Genomic DNA, 25193 nt, shown 5'->3' with positions numbered 1-25193 from the left:
GAATCCCAGTTAAGCTAGTTGCAAGTACTGCACACCTCATCGAACATTGTGAGGAGTAACTGAGATTGTGAAAATCAAGGGCTGAGCACAGTGCCTGACTTGTAAGAAAATATGTCAATAATTAAAAAAATGCAAAGACAAAGAAAGTTTAAAAATAGTGAAGATTAAGAAGTGGTGCTCAGACACTAAAGCAAAAGCAGCAGAGCTAGGACCTTGTGACCTCCTTTCTTAATCCACCATATAGATTTCGGTTGAACACAGTAGGAAGGGGCTGGTGAGAGGGACAGGAGACTGGCTTTACACGAGCAGAGTGGCTGAAACTGTGGGCCTACCCATTTTACCCCTAGGAGCTAGGGAAAAGACTGTGCTTGCATAGGGACAAGGCCAAGGAAGAAAGAGTCCAGTCAGAGTTAAATGGTTAAAAAAAAAAGAATTGACTCTGCCCCAGTTAATTCTTGTTAGTTCCTGTGAGGATAAAATGGTGGTGGTAGTGGTGGTAGAGAATAGGATGATGAAAGAATTAAACTGTAAATTTGTCTTGATGTAATTACTTCTGTCGACCTTGTAGCCTTGTAAAAGTTCAGTATACTTTGTTTCTAGAAAAATCTTATCCCCCCCCAAAAGGGTGGAATCTGTCTCCTAGATTCACGTATAATTCAGAATCTCCTGTTAAAACCAAAGTTTAAATTAGCAGTTCCAAGATGTTCTAATCCTAACTTACAAATTGTATAACTTTCTTTAATGTCTCTAAAAGAGAATTAGGGGAAGTGACACAATAAATAATAGGAAAAGTGTACAAATGGTCGATGCTGTTGGACCACAGGTGTGGAGTGGGTTCATACTGAGTTGATAGGACATCAGTGCCAATCTTTGCAACTTTGGCCTGGAGAGAAAGGGAAGTAGGAGTGGGATAACTGGATACCATGTGAATGCCGTTAATTCACTGGAGATTAAAAAAAGTCGATTTTACTGGTTATTTGTCATTTGAAGATCAAAATAAAATAAATGATTGAGTGAGAAGTTTATTTTCAGTAAGATATACATATTGTCATCGTGAGGCCTTCTAAACGTGAAATCAGTTATGTACAGTAATATCATAGCTCGTGTTTCTATCCTTTCTTCATACTCACTCTTCTTTCCTCTCTCCCTCCCTCCTTGTCTTCCTTTTGACTTCTGACCTTCCTTCTAAAAAAACATATTCTTTCTTTTTCCTCTCAGATTTTTTTTTGGCTTCAGATATTTGTCTCTCTCAAAGTCAGTTTCTCCCATGTTCCTCCTTCCTCGGTCTTCATAGGTTCCGTACCACCATATGTCTTTCTCCACATATGATTTTAGTATGCCAAGGGAAGAAAGGTGCTTGACTCCTTTTTAAAGTACTTCGGTTTAAACTAGAGTTTTTCTTCTTGAGTGGCAGCTTATGACCTTTAATACACAATAGTGTTTTGTGCTATGGGAATGATTATTGGAATTCATTTTAATGGAGTATAGTCACTAACGTTTTTGTACTCTAGTGAAGATTTTGTTTAGTCTACATGTATAATGTATATAACCAAAAAGTAAGTTTTTTTCTTAATCAATTTCGTTGCTGTGTAAGAGCACTTAACTTTACTCAGAATGGTTTGTTTTGTATATTTGTATTTTTTTAATCCATAATACCGTTTTCCTAAGGGTAGATTGAATTGCATTGCTGTACCTTTGCATAAATTAATAAAACTCATGGGTTCAGATTCTCAACTAGATTGATTAAATAAATGGCTCTTTGGGCCACATATTGCTTGTATATTTGTTGTATATAAACAGAAGGTTTTAATGACTGGTTCAAATCTTTGCTCCCACTCAGAATTGAATGCTGAAAACAATTGACTCAAGTCAGAAAGGCAATTGTAACCTCTAAAAAATTAAAAAAAAATTTTGTGAGGCAGTATTTGAATCACAGCTTTTATTTTTTCTAGAGCAATTAAAGATATTTATCCCTCATACGCAGACTTTTTTTTTTTAAAGCTAACATGATCGTATAGTTTTCACAGAAAGGAAAAGAATGCTTAGTGGATCATAGTTTTGGAGAGAGTATGTTTTTAGCGCAGAAGCTTCACAATCATTCAAAATTTCTTTCCTTGGTTAATAAAAGAATGAATGTAATTTCTAAGTTGATCAGGAGGATAAAAATACAATTGCTCTCCTTAAATCTGGTGTCTCGGTGACAGGAATAGCAGATGTTTTTGCTATTGTCTTAGGCTTTTGCTGTGTATGGTTTTATGTTATGATCCATGGTAAATGTTTAACTAGGCAACATCTGTGTAGTAATGGAATTCTACTCTGGTAGCCTAGACCTTTCTTCGTGCTGGCTTTATCTTAGAATCATATCAAAAGATTCTATTACCTGTGTACTTTTATCACATGAAAAAATTAACCTAAGGCTATGGTTTTAACTCTAAGGTAGACTTCATTAGTTCTCTTCTTTGGTATTCAAATGTGAAATTTTTTCAAGATAACCCAAGTTGTTAATGATGAACAGACTGAAAGTCAATGGTGGTGTCAGTGCATAAACCACAGCCTTTTCCTACATACCAGTTCCTCGTGGTTAGGTGGCAGTTCTGATGTATATCCGTAGGGAAACAATAGCATCTGGGAGTAGGAATGGAAGGTAAGGTAAGCCTTGATTGATTTTCGGTGGCTTCGAATGAAGTCAGTGACAGCTTTGGTCTTTTTCTCAGACTCTGGTGCAGGGCCCCCGTAGATCTCCCGACATGGGTCCTTGGTGTGAGGGAAAGCTGCAGAGGACATGGAGGGATGAGATCAGAATCTGCCCCCCATCAGTACAGCCCTTACTTCGTTTGACAGGGATTCACAAAATGTTTTTAACATTTTAGTCTCCCAGGTTTACAGGGCTGCCTCAGTGTCCCAGCAGACTAACTCTGTACGCATAACTCAAGAGTATAACAGAGTTAGCACACTTGAATATTCTTATTCTTAGCCTTGTTTATTTTCCCTCCGTTTCCCAGGGTCACAGGAATAATGCATCAGAAGCAGCCCAGGGCCTGGAGTCAGTTCCAATTCAGCCTCAGCTCTAACTCATTGGAGACTGCTGTACATTACCTTCTCTGAGCCTGAGTTTCTTTAACCTGTTTCAGTAGGCAGCTTTCACTTAGGGATATGTGCTATTATCATATTCATTATGGTAGAATAGAATTAGATGCTGAGGTGGTATTTTCAACAAAGTTAGATGAAGAAGAAATTTATGAGTTGGGATAGCGGCGATTTCTCTTTGAACGTATGTAATGATAGAGTAATAGTTGTGTTGCAGCTGTAGCATCATCTGATGTAGCAGGCCTCTGCTTATCATGGCTTTTTCCTGCAGCCTTTTCACTTTCTTTGCCCCAGATGTTTCTTTTCACTACACATCTGAAGAACTACCTATATGTTGCTTCTAACCACTGGTATTTCTCAAATTTTATCAGATCAGGAAGAGGAGGGACCTGAGGTCTCTGTTCAGATTATCAGAATTTCTGGATTGTGCCTGATTTTTAGCAAGCTAGATACATTGAGTAAGAGATTGTTTGATAAACAGCCCTACCTCCTACTTCCACCCATTCAGCAAAACATTCATAATACTTCTGTGGTAGTGATGATTATCTTTCATTTTTTAGATTAGAAAATTAACACTTAGGGAATACCTATCTTTACTGAATAAGTAGGTAGTTTAACTAAATTTGGTGTCTAAACACTCTTTAGAGCTATTTCCCTTGAGATCTTGTCTGCTACTCACAGTTCCATGAGACATTAAAGTTCCTATTGAGGTCAGTTCCAATGCATTTGGAACGTTGGTTCTTGGAACGATTTTTTCTCCACATGCGGTCCTGCAGTATTGAATGATGAAAGTGTTTACACAAGCTCAGTTAGCATTTTTCAATTTGATCATTTCAGATTCTCCCTGCAGGTGTCTACAGCTTTATTTGAAATTTATCTAGTTAACCTGAGACCCATTATATAAAGAAAAAGAAAAATTTTCTTACAACTTGTAATATTTTCAGAAATGTTTTTTATATTAACAGTTTAAGGCCTTGATAAAAAAATTCAGCTAGTTTTAAAAACTGTTGATTAGTTCTGAGTATTAAAAAATGATCAGTTTTGTTCTGAAATTACCTATACGTTGAATTTTACCTCCGTTACATCTTTCACCATTTATAGATTCAGATATAATACAGGCCAAATTGTGATTGTTGGAGCATAATTTTCAGAAAATAACTTTTTGTGATAGTTTCTGTCTGAAATCTCAAAATCAGTCTTATTTAGCAGCAGCAGGGTGTAAAGAGTTCTCTTAAAAGACAGATGTCTGTGGCACTCTTTTATTTATTTATTTATTTATTTTTAAAACATCTTTATTGGGGTATAATTGCTTTACAATGGTGTGTCAGTTTCTGCTTTATAACAAAGTGAATCAGTTATACATATACATACGTTCCCATATGTCTTCCCTCTTGCGTCTCCCTCCCTCCCACTTATTTATTTTTTGATACTATTATTCCACTGCAGATTCTGTCCCAGATTGATGGAATACAATGATTTTGTTTTGAAATCATTATGTTCAGAATGTCTCTAAATGCCTTTTACTCTTAGCTAGAAATACTTTTGCCATATTGTATAATATACATTTCCTTTATAACTAGTGCTTTATTTCATTTTTCTGCATTACTAGCTTCAGCAGCGGAAATTTCACATTATTTTAAGAACTCCTGCGTAACCAGGAAATCATGCTTTCCTTAGTTGAAACTGAGTTTTTAAAAATATACTTTTCTGAACTGGAATTGATTAACCAAACCTTAAACTTAATGCATAACACTCAATCTGCATGAAAGTCGGTAAAGAATATATTACCTAAATGCAAACAAGAGACTACAGAGCAGGACCTGTCTCCATGACCAAATATATCCATCAACATTGAACACAGGAAGAACATAAAAATTCATTCGGTCCAGGAGTTTGGTCATAATTTTGTTTTTACCATAAGTGTTGGTTGCCTGTAGGGGTAGGAAAAAATTAAGCTATTGGTACAAAGTTTAGCTACCGTGTGGAAAGCTGTGGTTATAATTGTAATGACTACCACTCCTTAAGTCCATTTGCCCGTCACATGATTTCAAACATATTTCCCCTAAACTGCATAAAGATAAATAACCCATATATATGACAGAAAAAAATGACACTTATTCAGACTAGTGAAATTAATTGAACTAAATATTCTTTGAAGGATCATTTAATTATCAAGACTTGTAGCATTCCAAATGTAGCATGCAAGATATGTTTTATGGAAAGAAGAGAGGCCAAGTGAAAAATTAGCAATGCAACTTGTTTTAAATAGATTCTTTTCCTCACATCTTTCGGTAAATATATATTGAATTTGTAAGCATAAGAATATGTAAATATTGGGGAGGATTCATGAATTAATTATAAGTAGGATTAAAGGAAAAACACCTTGTTAATAAAAAAATTAGAGCATTTAGATTGACCAATCAACTTGTTTTCTCACATCAGATGGAAATTTCTCTAATTATCTGGACTTTCTATGGCTACCTAAAATCTCTCATTATTCTTGGAAAATCTCTTCCAGGTATATCTGTACTGGAGCCAAGACATTTCTTGTAGCCCTATCTTGTGTGTTCCTTTATGGCTTATGTAAGCGAGCTTATTACTTAAGTAAGCTGAGCTCTCGGCCCTCAGCTGGAAGAACTAAAACAACTGCAGGGATAAAAGTTCTACTGGCAGATTCATTCCTAGTGAAAAGTATCCTTGCCCTGAAAGCAGTTGTGATGCCATATTCCAGCAGCATGATGTATGCAAAAGCTGGCAGAGAAGAGAAAGTTAAAAGATAGTAGGAGTCGGAATACAATAGAAATAGAGTGAGAAGAACAACAAGCTTATAAAGTGGATTTACTCTTTTTACAAAATGAGTCATTTTTCACTTGGAAAGGAAATTTAAGCATGAAAATTCCAAATGTGTGCATAGCCAATTCAATATCTAAACAGGAGCTAATGTTCTGTGCTTTGAACTCACTGAAGAAAGGCCAAGTTTGTAGGTTGTAATATAAAGATAGTTTCAGATTTCCCATACTTAACTATAGGAAAAACCATATTGTAGCCAAAAGTTGTTTTTTTAGTTTTATAAACTGTCAGCTGGAGTTCAAGAAGTTTAAAGGAAGGTGTCAATTTTATAAAAACCTCAATGATGAGTAAAATCCAGAGCGTTTATTTCCTGACAGCACCAAATGTGGGCTCTTCTTGTTAAGAGGAACTGCACTCATTTGTAAAGGGGTGTTGCCACTCAGTGAAGTGATGGAGACTTGACAATCAAAGGAGAATTGTGTGACTGTTCCAATTGATTTACCTGATAGAGAAACCACTGGCAGAATGCTGGGGAGATCCATTCTCGTGCATGAATGCCACAATCCATAAAAATAGCCTTTCTTCTTTCATCCTTTTCCCCAATCTTTTAAAAAATAAATTTGATATATTATTTTACATGAACTTACACACTGATCTCTTGTTGTCCAAATACTCATTCATAGTATCAGAGCAATTCTTTCACCTGTCTTCTGTTGAATGAGTAACTGTGTATGCACATATTTTTCTTAGGGAGGACCATGGCATGTATCCTTAAAATACATAATTCATAATCTGTTTCATAGTATAGTTTTCAAAAAATTTTCTTAGTGTCAGAGTTGCTTTTAGGGTTTAAAAAAATCACAATCTATTGTTATTTTATTGCTAACATCCTTTGGCCTGAGAAGAAGATTATAAAGTTGCTTCTGTTTCTGCCATTTCCTTTTGTTTTTCATACTTCATAAACATGATGTTTAGCCTGGAGTGGAAAAGATTTTGTAGTTGTGTTTGCAGTGGGGAGGAGGGTTAGTGGCTGCATATTTGAAGAACTGTCATTTTAGAGAATTTAGATTTGTTTTGAGTGATTGGAGAGCATGAATGGATGGGAAATCAGGGTAAGGAAGGGCTTCTCAGTTATTAAGGGGATGCTTTAGGGAGCAATGTCTTTGGAGGTACAAAAATCCAGTAGCAGCTGAATGGCAATTGTCAGCTCGGTCATAGAAGGGAATTCCCTATCAACACAGAGTTGAAATGCCTCACTTACTGTACTGGGATCCTATGATTATATGATTCTTCAGTTTATTTTCTTCCTGACATTTAGTCAGCAGTTTCACTGAATTTTAATGGATGGAAAACTGTTTTATACACCAGGGACATCATAAACTCTTGTTATAAAGATATGGGATAAGAAACTTGTCTGGTTTTGTCCACTGTGTCTGTCAGGTGGTTTATTCAGGGACTTTCTTGGTTTTACGTAAAACCACCTGGCACTTCTATTCTTGAATGGATGTCTAGAGCTTATATGTTCTTCAAAGAAATAAGACTTTTTATTGTCTAAAAATTAGCTAGTTGTGTCACAAAGTAACTCTTACATTCATATTTTTCAACAATAGTAAGAATCTGTAGTTCTTAAATTACTTTTACCTTGAGAACATACAGTGGATTATCTTCAACAGTAGTTCCAATTTTAATACGAGAGACCATTTTAGGATGCTTATGTACCATTTTTTCAGTCCAAGCAACAGTCTTAAGAACAAAAACAATTTTGAGAGATTAGAATAAAAGAAAACTAAAAGACAACAAATGTTGAGGGTGACGTTTTTCTTTTTGGAAGTGCAGGCATTTTATACTATACCTTGTCCCAGTTATTGTATTTTGCATAGCTGTGCCTGCCTGGGATATCTTCTTTGACATCAAACTGTTTCTCAACCTCTTCTTGTACATCGTGAATCAAGATTCTGTTCGACAGGGGGAATGATAAAATACACATTTACTGGAGAAAGAAAAACAGTTATCTTTCATTTACAGAAATTTTCTCTTCCTTCATCTCTATCTTAGATCAATTTTACCTTGTTTCTTCTTTATTCTGTAACCATGTCTTTTAGATCTGTCATGTGTCTGGCTTCCAATCTTCCCATTTATCTAGAGTTGTGCTGTTCTTGCTGATTGACTGATTGAGTGTAGAGGAAGAACATAAATGAGGCATACTCTTAATTAGAGTTTATTTAGCACATGAGACCAAGTACTGCTCATGAATATTGATCCCCATTAACATCACTGACAAGCACATTATTATGCATATTATATCTAACTCACTGTATGCTTGGCTTTTGACCTAGGATGAGTCTGGGATTTCTTTGAAAAAAATTATGACGACAAATTTGGAATCAGGTGGGGCATGTTGCACTAAAACTCACATGAAGTCTGAGAAGTTTGGAAGTTATATTCTGGGTTGTCTCTACAGACATAATTAAGTGTCTTAAGCTCTAAAGAGGGTATGTGGCTTTTGCTCCATCTGCATTAATAGAAGTAGAGGAACCAGGGAAAAGAGATTTTATGGTCTCAGGTTGATTTGTAGCATACGGCAGTATTAATTAGTCACAGGAAGCTTGTATCTAAGAATATTTTTAGACTTACACATATCAATTTAGCTCTTGTGATAACAGCAGCAAAAGAAAATCGTGTGAGACCTTTCCACAAATGCAGCTGCATGAAGACATCAGAATGGTAACAGATTGTTGCTGATAAAGACTAGAAATTAAGCCTAAGGCTGGAAATTAAGAACTATGGCCAGATGTTATTTTCATGAGCCCTTCCACTAACCAGCAGCCAGGTTTAAGTAGATGAAACCAAATTACTTCCTCTCAGATATTATTTTAGCTCTCTAAGATTTGTTTAATTTGTTAAAAATTCGTCCTAAATATAGGTGAAAGGATAAATAATTATCCCTGAGGAGTTAATGATAGAAATGGCTGTTTACTGAGTCTTTCTTATGTACCAGGCACTCTGTTCAGCATGTTATTTACATTTTTCCCTTAATCTTTACATCAACACTCTTAATTGGGTACCATTATAACTCCCATTTTTATAGAGGTTAGGTAGATTTCCAACATGGATATAACTAAAATACAGAAGTTGGGATTTGAACTTAGAGATGTATGACTTTAGTACTCTAGCTAAACCATATACAGCAGTGCCTCCATCACAAGGAGTGAAATCCCTGGGTACTGCTGTCAGATCTGTAGTCTTCTTAGTCTACTGAGGCTTGTGCAAGGTTTGCCCAGTTGACCAGCTCTCCAGGAAGCCTGAGTCCCAAGATCAGAGAGCTGGTAAGTTCAGAGAAGAGGCAAAATGAATCCTATGTTGACAATTTCAAGACTCCCTCCTCCTGCTGCTTTCAGAGAGTAAAAAAGAAGGAATGGAGATTGCTTTGGCAATATGTGGTCTTTTGTGGGTACATATAAATTTTAGGATTATTCGTTCTAGTTCTGTGAAAAATGTCATGGGTGTTTTGATAGGGATTACATTAAATCTGTAGGTTGATTTGAGTAGTATGGCCATTTTAACAATATTAATTCTTCTAATCCAAGAGCATGGGATTTGTATCATCTTCAGTTTCCTTCATTAGTGTTTTTTTTTTTTTTTTTGCGGTACGCTGGCCTCTCACTGTTGTGGCCTCTCCCGCTGTGGAGCACAGCCTCCGGACGCGCAGGCTCAGTGGCCATGGCTCACGAGCCCAGCCGCTCCGCGGCATGTGGGATCTTCCCAGGCCAGGGCACGAACCCGTGTCCCCTGCATCGGCAGGCAGACTCTCAACCACTGTGCCACCAGGGAAGCCCTTCATCAGTGTTTTATAGTTTTCATAATATAGGTCTTTCACCTCCTTGGTTAAGTTTATTCTCTGGTATTTTATTCTTTTTGATGCATTTTAAACAGAATTTTTTTTTTTTTACTTTCTCTTTCTGATAGTTCATTATTAGTGTATAGAAAAGCAACAGATTTTTACCTGTTAATCTTGTATCCTGCAACTTTGTTGAATTAATTTATTAGTTCTAATAGTTTTTGGATAGAGACTTTAGGGTTTTCTATGTAAAGTATCTTGTCATCTGCAAATAGTGATAATTTTACCTCTTCCCTTCCACTTTGGATGACTTTTATTTCTTACTCTTGTCTGATTGCTGTGGCTAGGACTTCCAATACTATGTTAAATAGAAGTGGCAAGAGTGGACATCTGTGTCTTGTTCCTCAATTTAGAGGAAGGGCTTTCAGCTTTTCACCTAGCTCGAACCCAAGCTTGGATTTGTAATAAATGGCTTTTATGTTGAGATATATTCCCTTTATACCTACTTTGGTGAGAGGTTTTGTCGTGAATGGATGTTGAATTTTGTCAGATGCTTTTTCTGCATCTATTGAGATGATCATGTGATTTTTTATTCTTCCTTTTGTTAATGTGGTATATCATATTGATTGATTTGTGAATATTGAACCATCCTTGCATCCCTGGAATAAATCCCACTTGATCATGGTGTATGATCCTTTTTATATATTGTTGGATTCGGTTAGCTGGAGGTATCACTCTTTCTGACTTCAGACTATACTACAAAGCTACAGTAATCAAAACAGTAGAGTACTGGCAGAAAAACAGACACATAGATCAATAGAACAGAATAGAGACCCCAGGAATAAATATATGTACCTATGGTCATTAATCTGTGACAAAGGAGGGAAGAATATATGATAGAGAAAAGACATTCTCGTCTCTTCAATAAGTGGTGCTGGGAAAACAGGACAGCTACATCTAAAATAGTGAGATTAGAACACTTCCTCACTCTATATACAAAAATAAACTCAAAATGGATTAATTATCTAAATATAAGACCTGAAACCATAAAACTCCTACAAGAGAACATAGGAAGAACAGTCGTTGACATAACTTGTAGCAATATTTTTTTGGATCTGTCTCCTTAGGTAAAAGAAGCAAAAATAAACAAATGGGACCTAATTAAACTTAAAAACTTTTGCACAGCAAAGGAAACCATCGAGAAAACAAAAAGACAACCTACTGAATGGGAGAAAATATTTGCAAATTATACGACCAACAGGGGGTTAATACCCAAAATGTATAAACAGCTCATACAACTCAATTATAAAAAAAAAAACAACCCAATCAGAAATTGGACAGAAGACCTGAAAAGACATTTTTTCAAAGAAGACATATGGATGGCTAACAGGCACATGAAAAAGATGCTCATCATTGCTAGTTATTAGAGAAATGCAAATCACAACGAGATATCACCTCACACTTGTCAGAATGGCCATCATCAGAAAGTCTACAAATAACAAATGTTGGCGAGGATGTGGAGGAAAGGAAACCCTCCTGAACTGTTGATGGGAATGTAAATTGGTGCAGCCCCACTATGGAAAACAGTATGGAGGTTCCTCAAAAAACTGAAAATAAAACTACCATATGATCCAGCAATTCCACTCCTGGGTATATATCCAAAAAAAACAAAAACACTAATTTGAAAAGATACATGCACCTGAATGTTCATAGCAGCACTATTTACAATAGCCAAGATATGGAAGCAACCCAGGTGTCCATCAACAGACAAATAGGTAAAGAATACGTGGTGTGTGTGTGTGTGTGTGTGTGTGTGTGTGTGTGTGTGTGTGTGTGTGTATATACAATGGAATATTACTCAGCCATAAAAAAGAATGAAATTCTGCCATTTGCAGCAACATGGATGGACTTAGAGAATATTATGCTTAGTGAAATAAGTCAAACAGAGAGAGAGAAATACTGTATGATATCACTTATTTGTGGAATCTAAAAAAATAAAGCAAGCAAATATACATATATAGCAGAACAGAAACAGACTCACAGATTTAGAAAACAAAATAGTGGGGGGAGGGATGTGGAGAGGGAAAAGATAGGGGTATGGGATTAAGAGATGCAAACTACTATACATAAGAATAGATAAGCAGCAAGAATATATTGTACAGAACAGGGAATTATAACCATTATTTTATAGTAACTTTTAATGGAGTGTCTTCTGTAAAAATACTGAATCACTATGGTATCCACCTGAAATGAATATAATATTGTACTCATGTGTACTTCCATAACAAAAAGGAAGGAATGGAGAACTGTGTGCCAGTATATGTGACTGCCATGAGCTTCGGGTTGTGTGTGTGTGTGTGTGTGTGTGTGTGTGTGTGTGTGTGTAACTGTAGTGGGGAAGGATGTTTCAGGGAGGCAGAGTCATTGTTATGGTGTCTTATAAGCTGGTCTGGACTGCGTTTCCCCCATGCCCACATTCCTACAGGATAGGGTCTACTCACAAAGCATGATTCAGGTTTCTACAGGATCTCATTTGTCTCCAGTAACTCCCTAATTGGGTTACTTTGTATCATACTTGGCACTTATCGACCTGGATTTCCCCCAGCATTTGAGGCATACCTCTGTGTTGGATAATAAACTTTAAGGCACTAATTTATTCAGTAGGAGGGGAAAGGTGCAGCTGATGATAGTCTCTAGTTATCCCCTGTTGCAGAGTGTGTGCGCATGTGTGTGCACATGCTCATGTAAGCACATGTATAAGTGGGCTTTCTTCCACTTGCATTAACAAAAGTAGTAAAGGAACCAGCCAAAGAACGTTATATGGTCCCAGCCAATCTTCATGAAACCCCTATGAAACATCATTTTAAAGAAGAAGAAAATGAGATGGAGAGAAGTTAAATGCACTGTCAATGTTAAATACCTAATGCATGGCTTAAATGGGACTAGATTCACACACCTTCACTCCAGAATCTGCATTCTTATCTACCACACTCTTCTGCTTTCCACCATGACCAACATCTCTTTGACATTTGTATCGGGTATTAACAATACCCATTTTATTCTTGGGTAAGGAATATATAAAAATGTGGAGCAGAAGGAAAAATGAATAGGATGAAACACTAGAATGATTTATTTGATTGAGATACTTATTTGATAGGACCGTGCATATACTTGGAATATGGACTTGTATCTGACTGAACATTATTAGGTAATTAGACATTAATATGAAGTGTTGATGATCAGTTTGGTATAGATCTCTTCCACATTTCTCACATAATCTTATGTGGGTCTTAATAAGATTTTACTTAATTGTATCATTTGAGTTTTACTATTATATTAGTTGTTTCCGGAATTACCTTTCGTTAACAACTCTTTATTTTCTAATTTTAACTTTTTTTTTTTTCTTTGCCGGTACGCGGGCCTCTCACTGCTGTGGCCTCCCCCGTTGTGGAGCACAGGCTCCGGACGCGCAGGCTCAGTGGCCATGGCTCACGGGCCCAGCCGCTCCACAGCATGTGGGATCCTCCCGGACCGGGGCGTGAACCCGTGTCCCCTGCATCGGCAGGCGGACTCTCAACCACTGCGCCACCAGGGAAGCCCCTAATTTTAACTTTTGATCAAAGAAGAGATAATCTAAAATGTATCTAAAATATGAATATCTAAAATGTAGGAAAATTAATAAAAACACTAGGGTTTTCAACTGCTGTTTCTAAATATGGTGTCTGTCCTTTAAGGCTCAGTCCAAGGGATGTGCATTCTTGTAGACATTATTGAACCAGTCTGTTCAGGTTTGTTAATATATACATATTATTTGTTTTTTAGGCTTGGCCTTTTGTGATTTTGTAAGAATGTAAAGGGAAAGAAAGGGAGCAAATATGCTACTTTAAAATAAAATCTGTCTTGGTAATTTAATTTTCTGAAAATTAAAAAAAAAATATCACACAGATGCTTTAAACTAAGTAGTGGTTTATATGCACTGTCTAATGAAGGGTGTCTTAGTAAATCATTGTGTCAAGCCAGCCTCTTAATGTTTTATTCTGACTGGTGTCTGGGTCCAACCAGATGTTTCTGTTCTTAGAACCTTCTTCTGTTACTGACTGACACCAAGTAACACATGTAATTAATATGCAGATAAAATTATCTATATAATTAGTACTTGGAGACAAGCTTTTAAATAGTTCTTGTCTGCACAGATCACTTTACATATTTATATTTCTGAGGGAGGTAACTAATTATGTGGCTTTCTCACAACTGTGGCTAATTTGGACCAATTTCTAGAAATCATCTCCTAATTAGATAAAACTAGTTTTTTGGTTTTTTTTTTTGGCGGTACGCGGGCCTCTCACTGCTGTGGCCTCTCCCGTTGCGGAGCGAAGGCTCCGGACACGCAGGCTCAGCGGCCATGGCTCACGTGCCCAGCCGTCCCGTGGCATGTGGGATCCTCCTGGACCGGGGCACGAACTTGTCACCCCTGCATCGGCAGGCAGGCAGACTCTCAACCACCGCGCCACCGGGGAAGCCCCGATAAAACTAGTTTTTTTTTTTTTTTTTTTTTTTTTTGCGCTATGCGGGCCTCTCACTGCCGTGGCCTCTCCCGTTGCGGAGCACAGGCTCCGGACGCGCAGGCTCAGCAGCCATGGGTCACGGGCCAGCCACTCCGCGGCATGTGGGATCTTCCCGGACTGGGGCACGAACCCGCGTCCCCTGCATCGGCAGGCGGACTCTCAACCACTGCGCCACCAGGGAAGCCCTAAAACTAGTTTTTATAGGTAGTTAACACTTTGGTTCTTGATGTAGAGAGCTAGGAAGTATTTGGCATAAGGCAAAGTGAAAACCACAGTACTCGCAAGGATCTGGATTTAGACCTCTGTTTGAGTCAGAATTGTTCCAGGCTAGGAGAGGACCAAAGAGGAGAAAGGGCTGATGTGAGTTATTTGATAAAATGGAAAGATGGCAGCCCCTTGCCTGGGTGTCTTCTGTGACAGTGATTTAGTCCACTGTGGACACTCAGTGTTGAGCAACTTGCTGCTTGTCTACATTACCAGGATATTAAGGAAACATACTGCTTCATTTCTACCCTGCTGTTCAAACCAAATTATACAGTTTGCCAACTAAAATATATTTTAGCTTTGTAAGAATTAGTTGATCATAGGAATCTGGGTCAGGTTTATATTAATGAAGTAAAGTGAAGATTGTAATAATTGAGGCACATATTTGAGAAGTCTGGCTGTGAAGTGATTCAAGAGACACGGTCACCAGGGAGTAGTATATAGGGTAGAGGGGTGATTTCTTTTAGATGAAAGAAACAAGACGTCATATCGATCTTAGCAAACGTATACAGTCCATAACACACTACTAATTTCTGTGATTTGAAGGTATATTTATAAACTGTCTATTTCTAATTTTAATGGTACAATTTATAAAATCATAGAAAAACATATATCAGTATATTAGTTAAAAAGGTTTAAATGCTGGTATAAATTAATTTTGAATATGTTCTCCCCATATATTAACTTCTACATTTGTTTTACAGCCCTCTTGAAACAACAACAAAAACAAAGACAGTGATAAAAACAATCACACATAATAGCCTGTGACTTTAAGCCATTAAGCCACAGACAGGAATATTTTTTGTTTACTTGTCTATGTATGTGTTTCCTTCATTTCAATAGTATTTATATTTACTAGGAATATTGAAGCAATGTAATAAATACAATCAAGTCATGATGAGCTGCAGTAAATCCTGCTCTGTAATATGACATTATAGGATCTTGGTCTGAGCCAGAAGTAGAAGGCCTTTTGAGTTACAGCACTAAGTTAGGTCGCAGAGGCATGAAATAGCAAGTCAAAAAGAAAGAAGTGGTGTTCAGCAGTTTTGAGTGGTGGGGTTCTTAATAAAGGGGACTACTGGAACGACAAGGGCTGGGGGAGTACAGGATCCCTCAGTACATCAAATTGCTAAATACTTTAAAGTATAAAAAGACATTTTGTTTTCTATACTGTATATTGATTTGTGATATTCATCTCCAGGCTCCCTTCTTATTTGTTGGCCCAGGGCCCAGACTGCGTGTGCATGACCCGTGGTTAGTGCCAACTTCCAATTTCCTTTTATTTCTCTGTGGGACCACGGCGACTCATTTCTGCATCTTTGGCCATTCGAGAATTCTCTCCTCTTAGATTTGTCTTATTTTACTGCATTGTTTTTGCTTTCTCTGAGGAAGAATTTCTTGCATAAAGAATTATTTATTTATTATGTATTTTACATTCCTACATCTCTGACTCAAGGATGAACATTGTTAGGGTCTCCTTTTATGTATCAGGAGAATTCAAATACAAGAATGTGGTGCTGGTAGTCGTCGGTAGTGCTGAGCTCTGGGTTGATTACCCGGCAGGGGTGACGAGTGTGACCAAACCGTCCATGCCTGATCACGTGTACTCTGTCCTTACCAGGGGCTGAGTTTTAGAGATGGCAGATATCGTAACTGTCGTTCTTGCAGATCATAGTGAACGTAAGATAGACGTTGAGTGGCCAACTTTGAGCTCATCACTTTTATAAGCAGGCCTCCCTAGTCTGTTTGGAAGTAACTATAAATTTTATCTCATAGATAGAGCTTTCATTTTGGGGGGCCCAATTTAAAAATTACACTTGCCTTTCAATTTCAAGACTCTAAGACTTTGAGTCTCTAGCACATTTGAATATTTGCATAGGACTTACTCATAGTGCATTCTGTTTTGATCGAAGGCAGCCTGAATGGACTGGAATTCCTTTTCACTAATTCGGAAATCCACTGTCATGTTAGCAGCTACATGGTGGGTGATGTCTGGATACCAGAAGCCAAGCTGTGCAGATGAGTTCACTGTTCGTCGCAGTTGTTTATTTGCTCACCTGACACATACTTATTAAGAAATGACTATGTGTCATACACAATGAAAGGAATTTGAGGTTCAGCGTGACTGAAGTATGGACTCTTAATAAACCTATGAGATTTTTGCAAATGTATTTAAGAATTGTTGAATATTAGGGAGTGGGAAAAAAACTATTGTACTGATCACTTTTTTAGGACGTAGTATATACAGTTGCAAAAAGAATGAGCAGCTTTTGGGTAATCCATTTGCTTCTACCATCTTGGGGCCAATTGGAGTTGTTTCACGATTGATTTAGCCACAGCATCTGTCTCTAATTGGGAATATGGACTAATATATGGCACCACCTTCCCCTGCCCCTCCTCCTGAGTCAGGCCTCAGAACCACATGTCCCAGTAAACTCTGGAATTCCTGAAAGGTTTGTGTCCAATGAAAACATAATCTCTAGCCATGTCATTTTTCTAGCAGTATGTCCTTGGGCAAATTACTAAAACTCTTTGAGTTTCAGTCCTCGCCCCTAAAAAAGGGGCTAACAGTACTCCATTGGGAGTGTTGTGAAGATTGTGAAACGGCTGTGACGTGTGGGCCATGCAGGCATTTAGCAACTGCTGATTCCCTTCTCTTTATCTTCCTGTAGCTGAGACTTTCAGAAATTCGGTGAATGGGACTATAAAGATGGCATTCAGATGAAAGAAATTTAAGAAGATTCCAATTCGTGTTCTTCAAAATCATACTCAATTGTGAAACCCAATGGAGTATAATTTCCCAACCTTGGAAAGGTAGAGCAAGTGCTCACTTTCTACCCATCATGCCAAGCTTGTGGGCGTGTCTATATCTACCTGGCTGTTTTGTGATTGACTTCCTCTCTACCTCTAGGTCAGTCAATTATGTGCCAATAGGGGGCTGCGTGAACCAACCAATATTTATTGGCTTATTTGGATCAGGAAGCTACAGCCTGAATTAGACATGTGAGAGATGTAACGTGTGATGTGAAGGTAGGGCCATCTAATCACAATAGCAATCTCTCTGTTCCAACAGGGTAATGTAGTACAAGAGTTAGGGCTCAGTGAACCTTCATGAGCATTTACTAAGCACCAGGCCCAGAGCTGGGTGCCAGGGTTGTAGAGGTTAATACAAGAGAAGCAAGAAGTTCAGTGTGGGAGACAGAGCCGTATATTCACTTCCAACATGCTGACCAATGCCAGAGGCAAGCACAAGTGTTCTAGGAGCATGACAGGCAACCCGAACTGGGTCATGAGAGTTGATGAACAGAGAAGGACTTCCTCCAGGAGGTACTGCCAGAGCTGGGTCTTGAAGAATAAATAGCAGTGAGCCAAGTAAAGAGGGAAGTGCATTCCTCTTGAGAAGAAGTGTGTAGGGCCAAAGTGGGTGAGTTTTTGGTGTTTATGGTGCTTGAAGGGTGAGAAAGAGGGTGGAGTGCTGAGGTTGGAGATTATGAAGTGCTTGGAACAGCACCTTGATCCCAACAGAAGATGCTTCTACGGTGCTTATTACGGCCAGGCCCACTTCTGAGCATTACCCAAGTATTAGCTCATTTAGTCTTTACAACAACGTTAGAAAGTAGGTGTGACCGTTATCCCCACTTTACAGAGGAGGCAGTTGAGTCCCAGAGAGGTTAAGTAACTTGTATAAGGACACAGAGCTAGGGTAGAGCTGGGGTTTGAACCTCTGAAGACCATGCTCTTTCCAGACGAGGCTGCCTCTCACTAAAAAGCTTCAAGTGGAGGAATGCAGTTGTCCGGCTTTAGAGAGAGCAAGCAGGGTGCCATGCGGACTTGGTTTTGTGGGAGACAGGGCTAGACCCCTGAACACGAGACGAATTGTAATTGTCTATTGAAATTGTCCCTGTAAAAGGTAGGGCAGAGGTGAATTTGGCAGGGACAGAGGAAGGAAGAGGAGAGTATGGATTTGAAAACCATTTGGGAATGAGTACAGGCAGAACTTTTGATTGATTTGATGTGGAGATAAGGGGGTATCTGACTGGATCTCAGATCCCATTCTGGCTTTAAATTTGATATGTCATCTTGGTCATTTAATTTACTGTCTTTGAACTTAAGTTATTGTTTTCAGCAAGTTACATTTTGACACTGACATTGAAAGTCTGACGGAGAATTTGAAACGACATATGTAAGGTGGCTGGCACAGTGTGTCTTGTGTATAGGAGCAGCTGAATAACTGGAAAAATGATAACTTCAGCCCACTGGATTTTAAAAGACTGACCTAACTTTAAGAGTTTTCTTTCACCATGGACCTGCTCTTGGAAAGGGTCACATCTTGATATTATCAACCAGTGCATTGCTGTTATCAGGTAACCAGTACCTTGATGTTATCATAATTTTGACAGAAATTATGCCACTGGTACAGATCAGTGTGGGAGTGAGGAGAATGGAGCAGGCAAGGCACTACCAGCAGGGAGGGAGAAGAGGCCGTGATAAAGGTGTCAGGAGCATCTCCCTATTTCACACTTTCACCTAGAAAAAGCTGTTGTTTGCAAAGCTTTTGGGTGGGAAAACAGAAGTGGTAATTTGGGGAAAAATAAATAAAAACAAAGGGAAGTACTGGCAACTGGCTGAATTATCCAAGTAGCTCCTGTCCCTTCCCCCTATCTTTGTCTTTGGTAGCTCCGTGAGCATTGAAAATAAAAGACAAAAGAAGCAGGTTTTAGGGAACAGAAAGAAAAGATTTAAAAAAACCCTCTATTTGCTTTACCTGGTTGGTTTTGGCCAAGTCCTTTATGATGTTTGCTTGTTTTTCATCCTGGGCTTCACACGTAACACCTTCTCCCTTTAAGAATACAAAAGATGAAACATGTAAACTGTGAAGAAGCGTTTCATAATCCTCTTCCCACATGGAGTCTGGAACACAGGGCGGCAAGATTCACCTGTCAAAGCGGACAGGAGCAATTGCAAGGGTGATAGCGGTCAAACCAGAGGCAGGATGAACCTCATGGTTCTTTGCCTGTCCCAAGCCCCTCTGCCAGTTTTATGCCTCAGCTCTTATCTGGAGGAGCAGCTCATTTCCTCTTAGGGTTCTGGTGGACAAAATGCCCCCCCCTACCATATTTTCTAGTTGGGGAGGGGAGTAGGGTGGCAACACTAATACTAAATGCCCATTTGGTGACAGGTGAATTCCATGCTACTCATATACCTTTTACAGTTGGGAATACCCATTTTACAGATGAGATGAGAGGCAAATTTCTTGTTTAGCAAATAGCTTGCCCAAGGAAGCAGAGCTAGTATGATGAGATTTGAACCCAGTTCTTTGTTCTAAAATACTACTCTACCATATGCTTGAATTGAAGGATGGAAGGAATCAGTTTAAATTTGCACTTGGAACCCGAGATGAATTTGGGTATCTGGCCACAGAACCCTGATGGGTGGTCCTTAATAGCAAAACTTTTTTTTTTTAACATCTTTATTGGAGTATAATTGCTTTACAATGGTGTGTTAGTTTCTGCTTTATAACAAAGTGAATCAGCTATACATATACATATATCCCCATATCTCTTCCCTCTTGCGTCTCCCTTGCACCCTCCCTCCCTCTCCCACCCCTCTAAAACAGATGTTTTTGAAGCTACATTGTAAATTGTTAAAATAAGAACTTTTGATTACAAATTATTTTGAATCTACTAAAAGTACTGTAAGTAATCTGGAAAACATTGATATGTTCACTGTCTAGATTTTATACTTTTGCCATCGTTTCTCGGTATCTCTCTTGGTAAAGAAGTTAACATTACAGAAATTGCTAAATTACTCACATCCCCACTCCTTTCCCCTTTCCATTCCTCTGTCCTCAGGGGGAACCCCTATTCGTAAAGCAACTTGTGGACATTTAGAGGGCAAGATAATATGGTTGCTCAAATGTTTGTTCATGGGCTGCTGTCTTCAGGGTCTAGATGCTGTAGGTGTCCAATAAATGCTTTTTGCAAGTAGAATTACTGAAAGTCATTTATAAACCATTTTAAACAGTGTCTTGGGGGGAGGTCTTTAATCTTGAACAAAACTCGGTTAATTATGGATTATTTGGGAGAAGGCAACACTTTTACCCAGAATTATAGGTAACCTAATATACTGAGTGAATTTAATCAGATAACTTATTAGAATTTCCTTTAAAACTACCTCTTCATGTATAGATGGTCATACATGAAACTTCTCAGAGTCATAGTTGTATATTTTTATTATCAAAATAATGCTGTTGGGGAGATGCCCCTGTTATATGTATAGCAGCGATAGCTTCATTCCTCTCCACCTGATAGATGTGCAATGTGACGGGTCCCCCAAGAGGGTTCCCTTGCTGCAACCCTGCAGGTAAGGAAGTGGAGGGGTTTACAAATGCCTTCATGTTCTTGACATTGGACAAGCTTATCAGCACTAGAAAATCCCAAGGCAAATTCTTGCTCTGTTGATTCTAAGGGGGCGGCACTTGGCAGGAGTACAGAGAAAAAGGAAGAATTTGACTTTGGAGTTAGACAAACGTAACCTCAGGGTGGCTCCCAGACACTAGCTACTTTACCTTGAGCAGGCTGCCTAGTCATTCCAGGCCTTGGTTTCCTCATCTGTAAAATAGGGATGCACATGGGACTCTAACAAGTGGCTGTGAGGGCCAAATGAGATGCATATGTAAGGGACTTGGTGGATGGTAGGTACAAAAAACATGCCTGTGTCCTCTAAGCAGTTAATACAATTATCAGTTCTGTAAACACACTTGCTGGCCACTGTCAGGCTGCAGAACTGATGAGTATCAGCATGTATCATGTGGTAGGTTAAAGTGGTAGCTGTGTCCTGTAAGGCCAAAATCGCTCTCTGTATTTGTTTTAATGTGGACTTCTTAAAGAAAAAACAATTTTATGTTATAGTTTTGCTTTTTGGAATTTTGTTTGGATTCTAAAATAATAATAATAATAATAAATGCCCATTGAAAATAATTTAGCAAAATATGGAAAAGTTGAAGGAAGAAAATAGAAGTCACTCTTAATTCTAGCATTCTGATACACTTTCTATGTTAAAGCCTTTTTCTGGGTGACTACTTTTAAAACTGTATAGAGAAGGCTTGTGTGTCTGTTTTTCAGGTCAGCTAGGAAGGACACTTTTATTTGGGTAACTAAGTAAATGTTTGAAGGATCCTGGTATTTCTCAAGATAAGACTTTGATAATAAATAATCTTTGACTTCTTAATATCTGTTGCATATTGACACTTCCTTGTTTCTGGAATAGGACATAGACATATGATGCTTTAAGACCTCCCACCCCTCCCCAATCTATTTAGCCTCTGAAAAACAGTACAATAGATGGATTTCAAGAATATTTTGGAGCTCTTTCTCAGAACAAGTATGGTTTCTTAGCAGGCATAGTTCAGTAAAACCTTGTATTACTGAATCAAGATTTATGAAAGGTCTTGGCATATGTATGGAGTAGGATGAATAGTTGTTAAGACACCATATCATTTTAGGATGGACTATGTAAGATGGTGTGATGTTTCATAGGTTAATTTAATCTCTTTAAAAATATTTAAAGTTGAATGCTTCACACTACAATAATTTTTCCATCTTTCTGGATCTTTGCACTCCTAGGATTTTTGTATGTCTAGACACAGTTAAAAATACCACTGTATTTTTTAAACTATGCTTTTCTGCATATTTTTCAAGCATTATCACTATGAAAGAAATGTCCTAGAAAATAGAAGTGAAAGTTCCCTTGTGATTTACTACAATCTTTCAAATAATTCTCTATCTTCAAATCAAATATAGTAAACTTCTGGAATACCTTTAGATATCTCATAAAGGATATGTTGAAAGAAAAATGTGTTGCCTTTAGTTACGGGTATTGGATTTTTTAACATTGAAATGAAACTGCCCTGGAAAATGCTGCACAGAAGCTTGTCTTTTATTGGTTGCAGGAAAGGTGGCATTTCTGGACAGAGACGTGGGTGAGTGATTCAGGCAGTTCAGACCTGGCTAGCGGGGGAGTGACTACCTGCTCAAATGAGATGACCTAAGAGGCTCATCAAGACCCCATTTGGCCCCCAAATCATTAACTATCATGGTTCCTCCGTCTTCCTTCTACTCCTGAGATTCTCTCTTTGTCCAGTGCATATAGGTTATCTGGCAAAGCAGGTGAACACATGAGATGTGATTCTAGATATGTAGACCTCCCATATTCCAGACTGGAAAACCAGTCTTGCTATTTTGTAGCAACACTGTTTGAGGTAGGAAAGATCCAGGGGGCCGAGCCCCTGCTGTTTGTTAATTGCTGCTTTGGGGAGGTGAGAGTTAGGGACTGAAGGAGCCTAGAGCCAGTCCTAGGTCCTTCTCAGGATGGGAATTAGCCAAAGAAAGGGAGAAGAGAGGTGCCCTCACAGCCAGGGGCTCCTGTGTGGGCAAGGCTGGGCAATGTCTGGTCTGGCAAGGCAGCAGAGTCTCTGGTCAGCCGGGCAGGAAGGCATAAAGTACTATATTGCAGTAGGAAGGCCTAAAGCAGAAACTTCTTTTCTCTTTTTTCTTGGTGAAGCTCAGGCAGGTGGCACTGCTAGCCTGCTAGCTGTTAACTTTCAGTTGGCAAGAGATATAGCAAAAATGTCTCCAGTGCAGGAAATCTCAGGTACATGGATTTTACTTGCTTTCCTATTTCTAATTCTTCTTAAAAATTCCTTGAAATTTTAGAAAAATCCATGTATATTCCTAATTTCTGTTTTAAAGCACTGAACTTTGGGCCACAGCATCCCTTAGTTAGAAGTCGATGGCACCTGCTAGAGGTAGGGTAAGGGAGTGTCCTGTGGAACTGAGTTGAATGATACACCTCCAGCAACAGAATGGGAGAGAGAAACAATAATTTTGCTAAATTACATCTCTTTTTAAAATTAGCATCAATACTGCTTAAGAATTTATGGGAATTTCTTTTTTGGCACTTAAGGGTCTCTCTTTTTCTGTGCCTATTTAAATGATATATTACTAAATTATTTTGAAGATGGTTGCCTGACAAATTGTAGCAGCTGCACTGCTACCATCTAGTGGACAATTAATGCAATTAATCATTCTTTGGCTTGACAGCTTCCAAACAAATCATTGTGACGTTAATGGATTCTGTTTTTGAATGGAACACTGTTATAGATAATTCAACATATTATGTTAGATATGGAATCTTCTCTTCCTTGAATCTACGTGGAAAACAATGAGGTAATGTTTTGTTTTATGATTTTAAAGTAAGCAATGCCCCCAAATTATAATCTAAATACATATTATTATATTTTAAAATTTGAACTTTGCACAGTACTCTCCAACATTACTAGCACGTTCAGTTTTAATTCTGGAAAACTTCAAGTCGTGTTTGACATACAAGTCCCTGGCACCTTCTTGTTTCACTTCCAGTCTGCTTTCCACACCGTAGCCTGGCTGGTGTTTAAAAAAACAAAAAACAAACTCTTATCACGTCATTTACAATTTTACATCTCCATTGGCTTCTCATTGCTCTTTTTTTATTGAATGAAAGATTCTTTAAGTTCTATAGTACTTTACAGTTTTCAGAAGTTTCACACACTTGATTTCATATAATCACATAATAACCCCTTTCTCCCCCTACCCCTATATTGCCTCTTCCACATTCCCTCTCCCCACTGGTAACCACTAGTTTGTTCTCTATATCTGTGACTCTGCCTACTTTTTTTTTTATTCACTAGTTTGTTGTATTTTTTAGATTCCATATATAGTGATATTATACAGTATGTGTCTTTCTCTGTCTGACTTATTTCACTCAGCATAATGCCCTCCAAGTCCATCCATGTTGCTACAAATGGCAAAATTTCATTCTTTTTTTATGAATGAGTAGTATTCCATTGTATCTATGTACCACATCTTCTTCATCCATTCATCTGTTGATGGACACGTGTTGCTTCCATATATTGGCAATTGTAAATAATGCTGCTGTGAACATTGGGGTGCATGTATCATTTCAAATTAGTGTTTAGGGCTTCCCTGGTGGCGCAGTGGTTGAGAGTCCGCCTGCCGATGCAGGGGACACAGGTTCGTACCCCGGTCCGGGAAGATCCCACATGCCGCGGAGCGGCTGGGCCCGTGAGCCATGGCCGCTGAGCCTGTGCGTCCAGAGCCTGTGCTCCACAACGGGAGAGGCCACAACAGTGAGAGCCCCGCGTACCACAAAAAAAAAAAAAAAAAAAAAAAATTAGTGTTTATATTTTTTTGGATGTATACCCAGGAGTGGAATTGCTGGGTCATATGGTAGTTCCACTTTTAGTTTTTTGAGAAACTTCCATACTGTTTTCCACAGTGGCTGCACCAATTTACATTCACACCAACAGTGTAGGAGGGTTCCCTTTTCTCCACACCCTCACCAACACTTGTTATTTGTGTTCTTTTTGATGATAGCCATTCTGACAGGTGTGAGGTGATATCTCGTTGTTATTTTGATTTGCATTTCCCTGATGATTTAGTGATGTAGAGCATCTTTTCATGTGCCTGTTGGCCATCTGCATTTTCCCTTTGGGAAAATGTCCATTCAGTTCTTCTGCCCATTTTTTAATCCGGTTGTTTATTTTTTTGATGTTGAGTTGTATGAGCTGTTTATGTAAGTCGGGTATTAAT

General features: G+C 38.4%; 1 protein-coding gene across 1 annotated transcript in view; it reads right to left on the bottom strand.

Moving 5' to 3' along the window:
- Positions 1–19548, bottom strand: part of CPA3 (carboxypeptidase A3) — a 30852-nt gene extending 11304 nt beyond the window's left edge. Inside the window, 13 exon segments of the mRNA XM_065876204.1 lie at positions 798–828; positions 830–883; positions 2569–2771; positions 3767–3857; positions 4908–5018; positions 6380–6481; positions 7519–7620; positions 7730–7832; positions 16431–16555; positions 19310–19359; positions 19362–19384; positions 19482–19530; positions 19533–19548. Of these exon segments, the coding sequence (XP_065732276.1) occupies positions 798–828; positions 830–883; positions 2569–2771; positions 3767–3857; positions 4908–5018; positions 6380–6481; positions 7519–7620; positions 7730–7832; positions 16431–16555; positions 19310–19359; positions 19362–19384; positions 19482–19530; positions 19533–19548 (1060 nt within the window).
- Between the last annotated feature and the right edge of the window lie 5645 nt (positions 19549–25193).

Source organism: Phocoena phocoena, chromosome 4, assembly GCF_963924675.1.
Source record: "Phocoena phocoena chromosome 4, mPhoPho1.1, whole genome shotgun sequence".
In the NCBI taxonomy this organism is placed as follows: domain Eukaryota; kingdom Metazoa; phylum Chordata; class Mammalia; order Artiodactyla; family Phocoenidae; genus Phocoena; species Phocoena phocoena.
The sequence above is the reverse complement of the archived record's forward strand: the minus strand, read 5'-3'. Positions and strand labels throughout refer to the sequence as shown.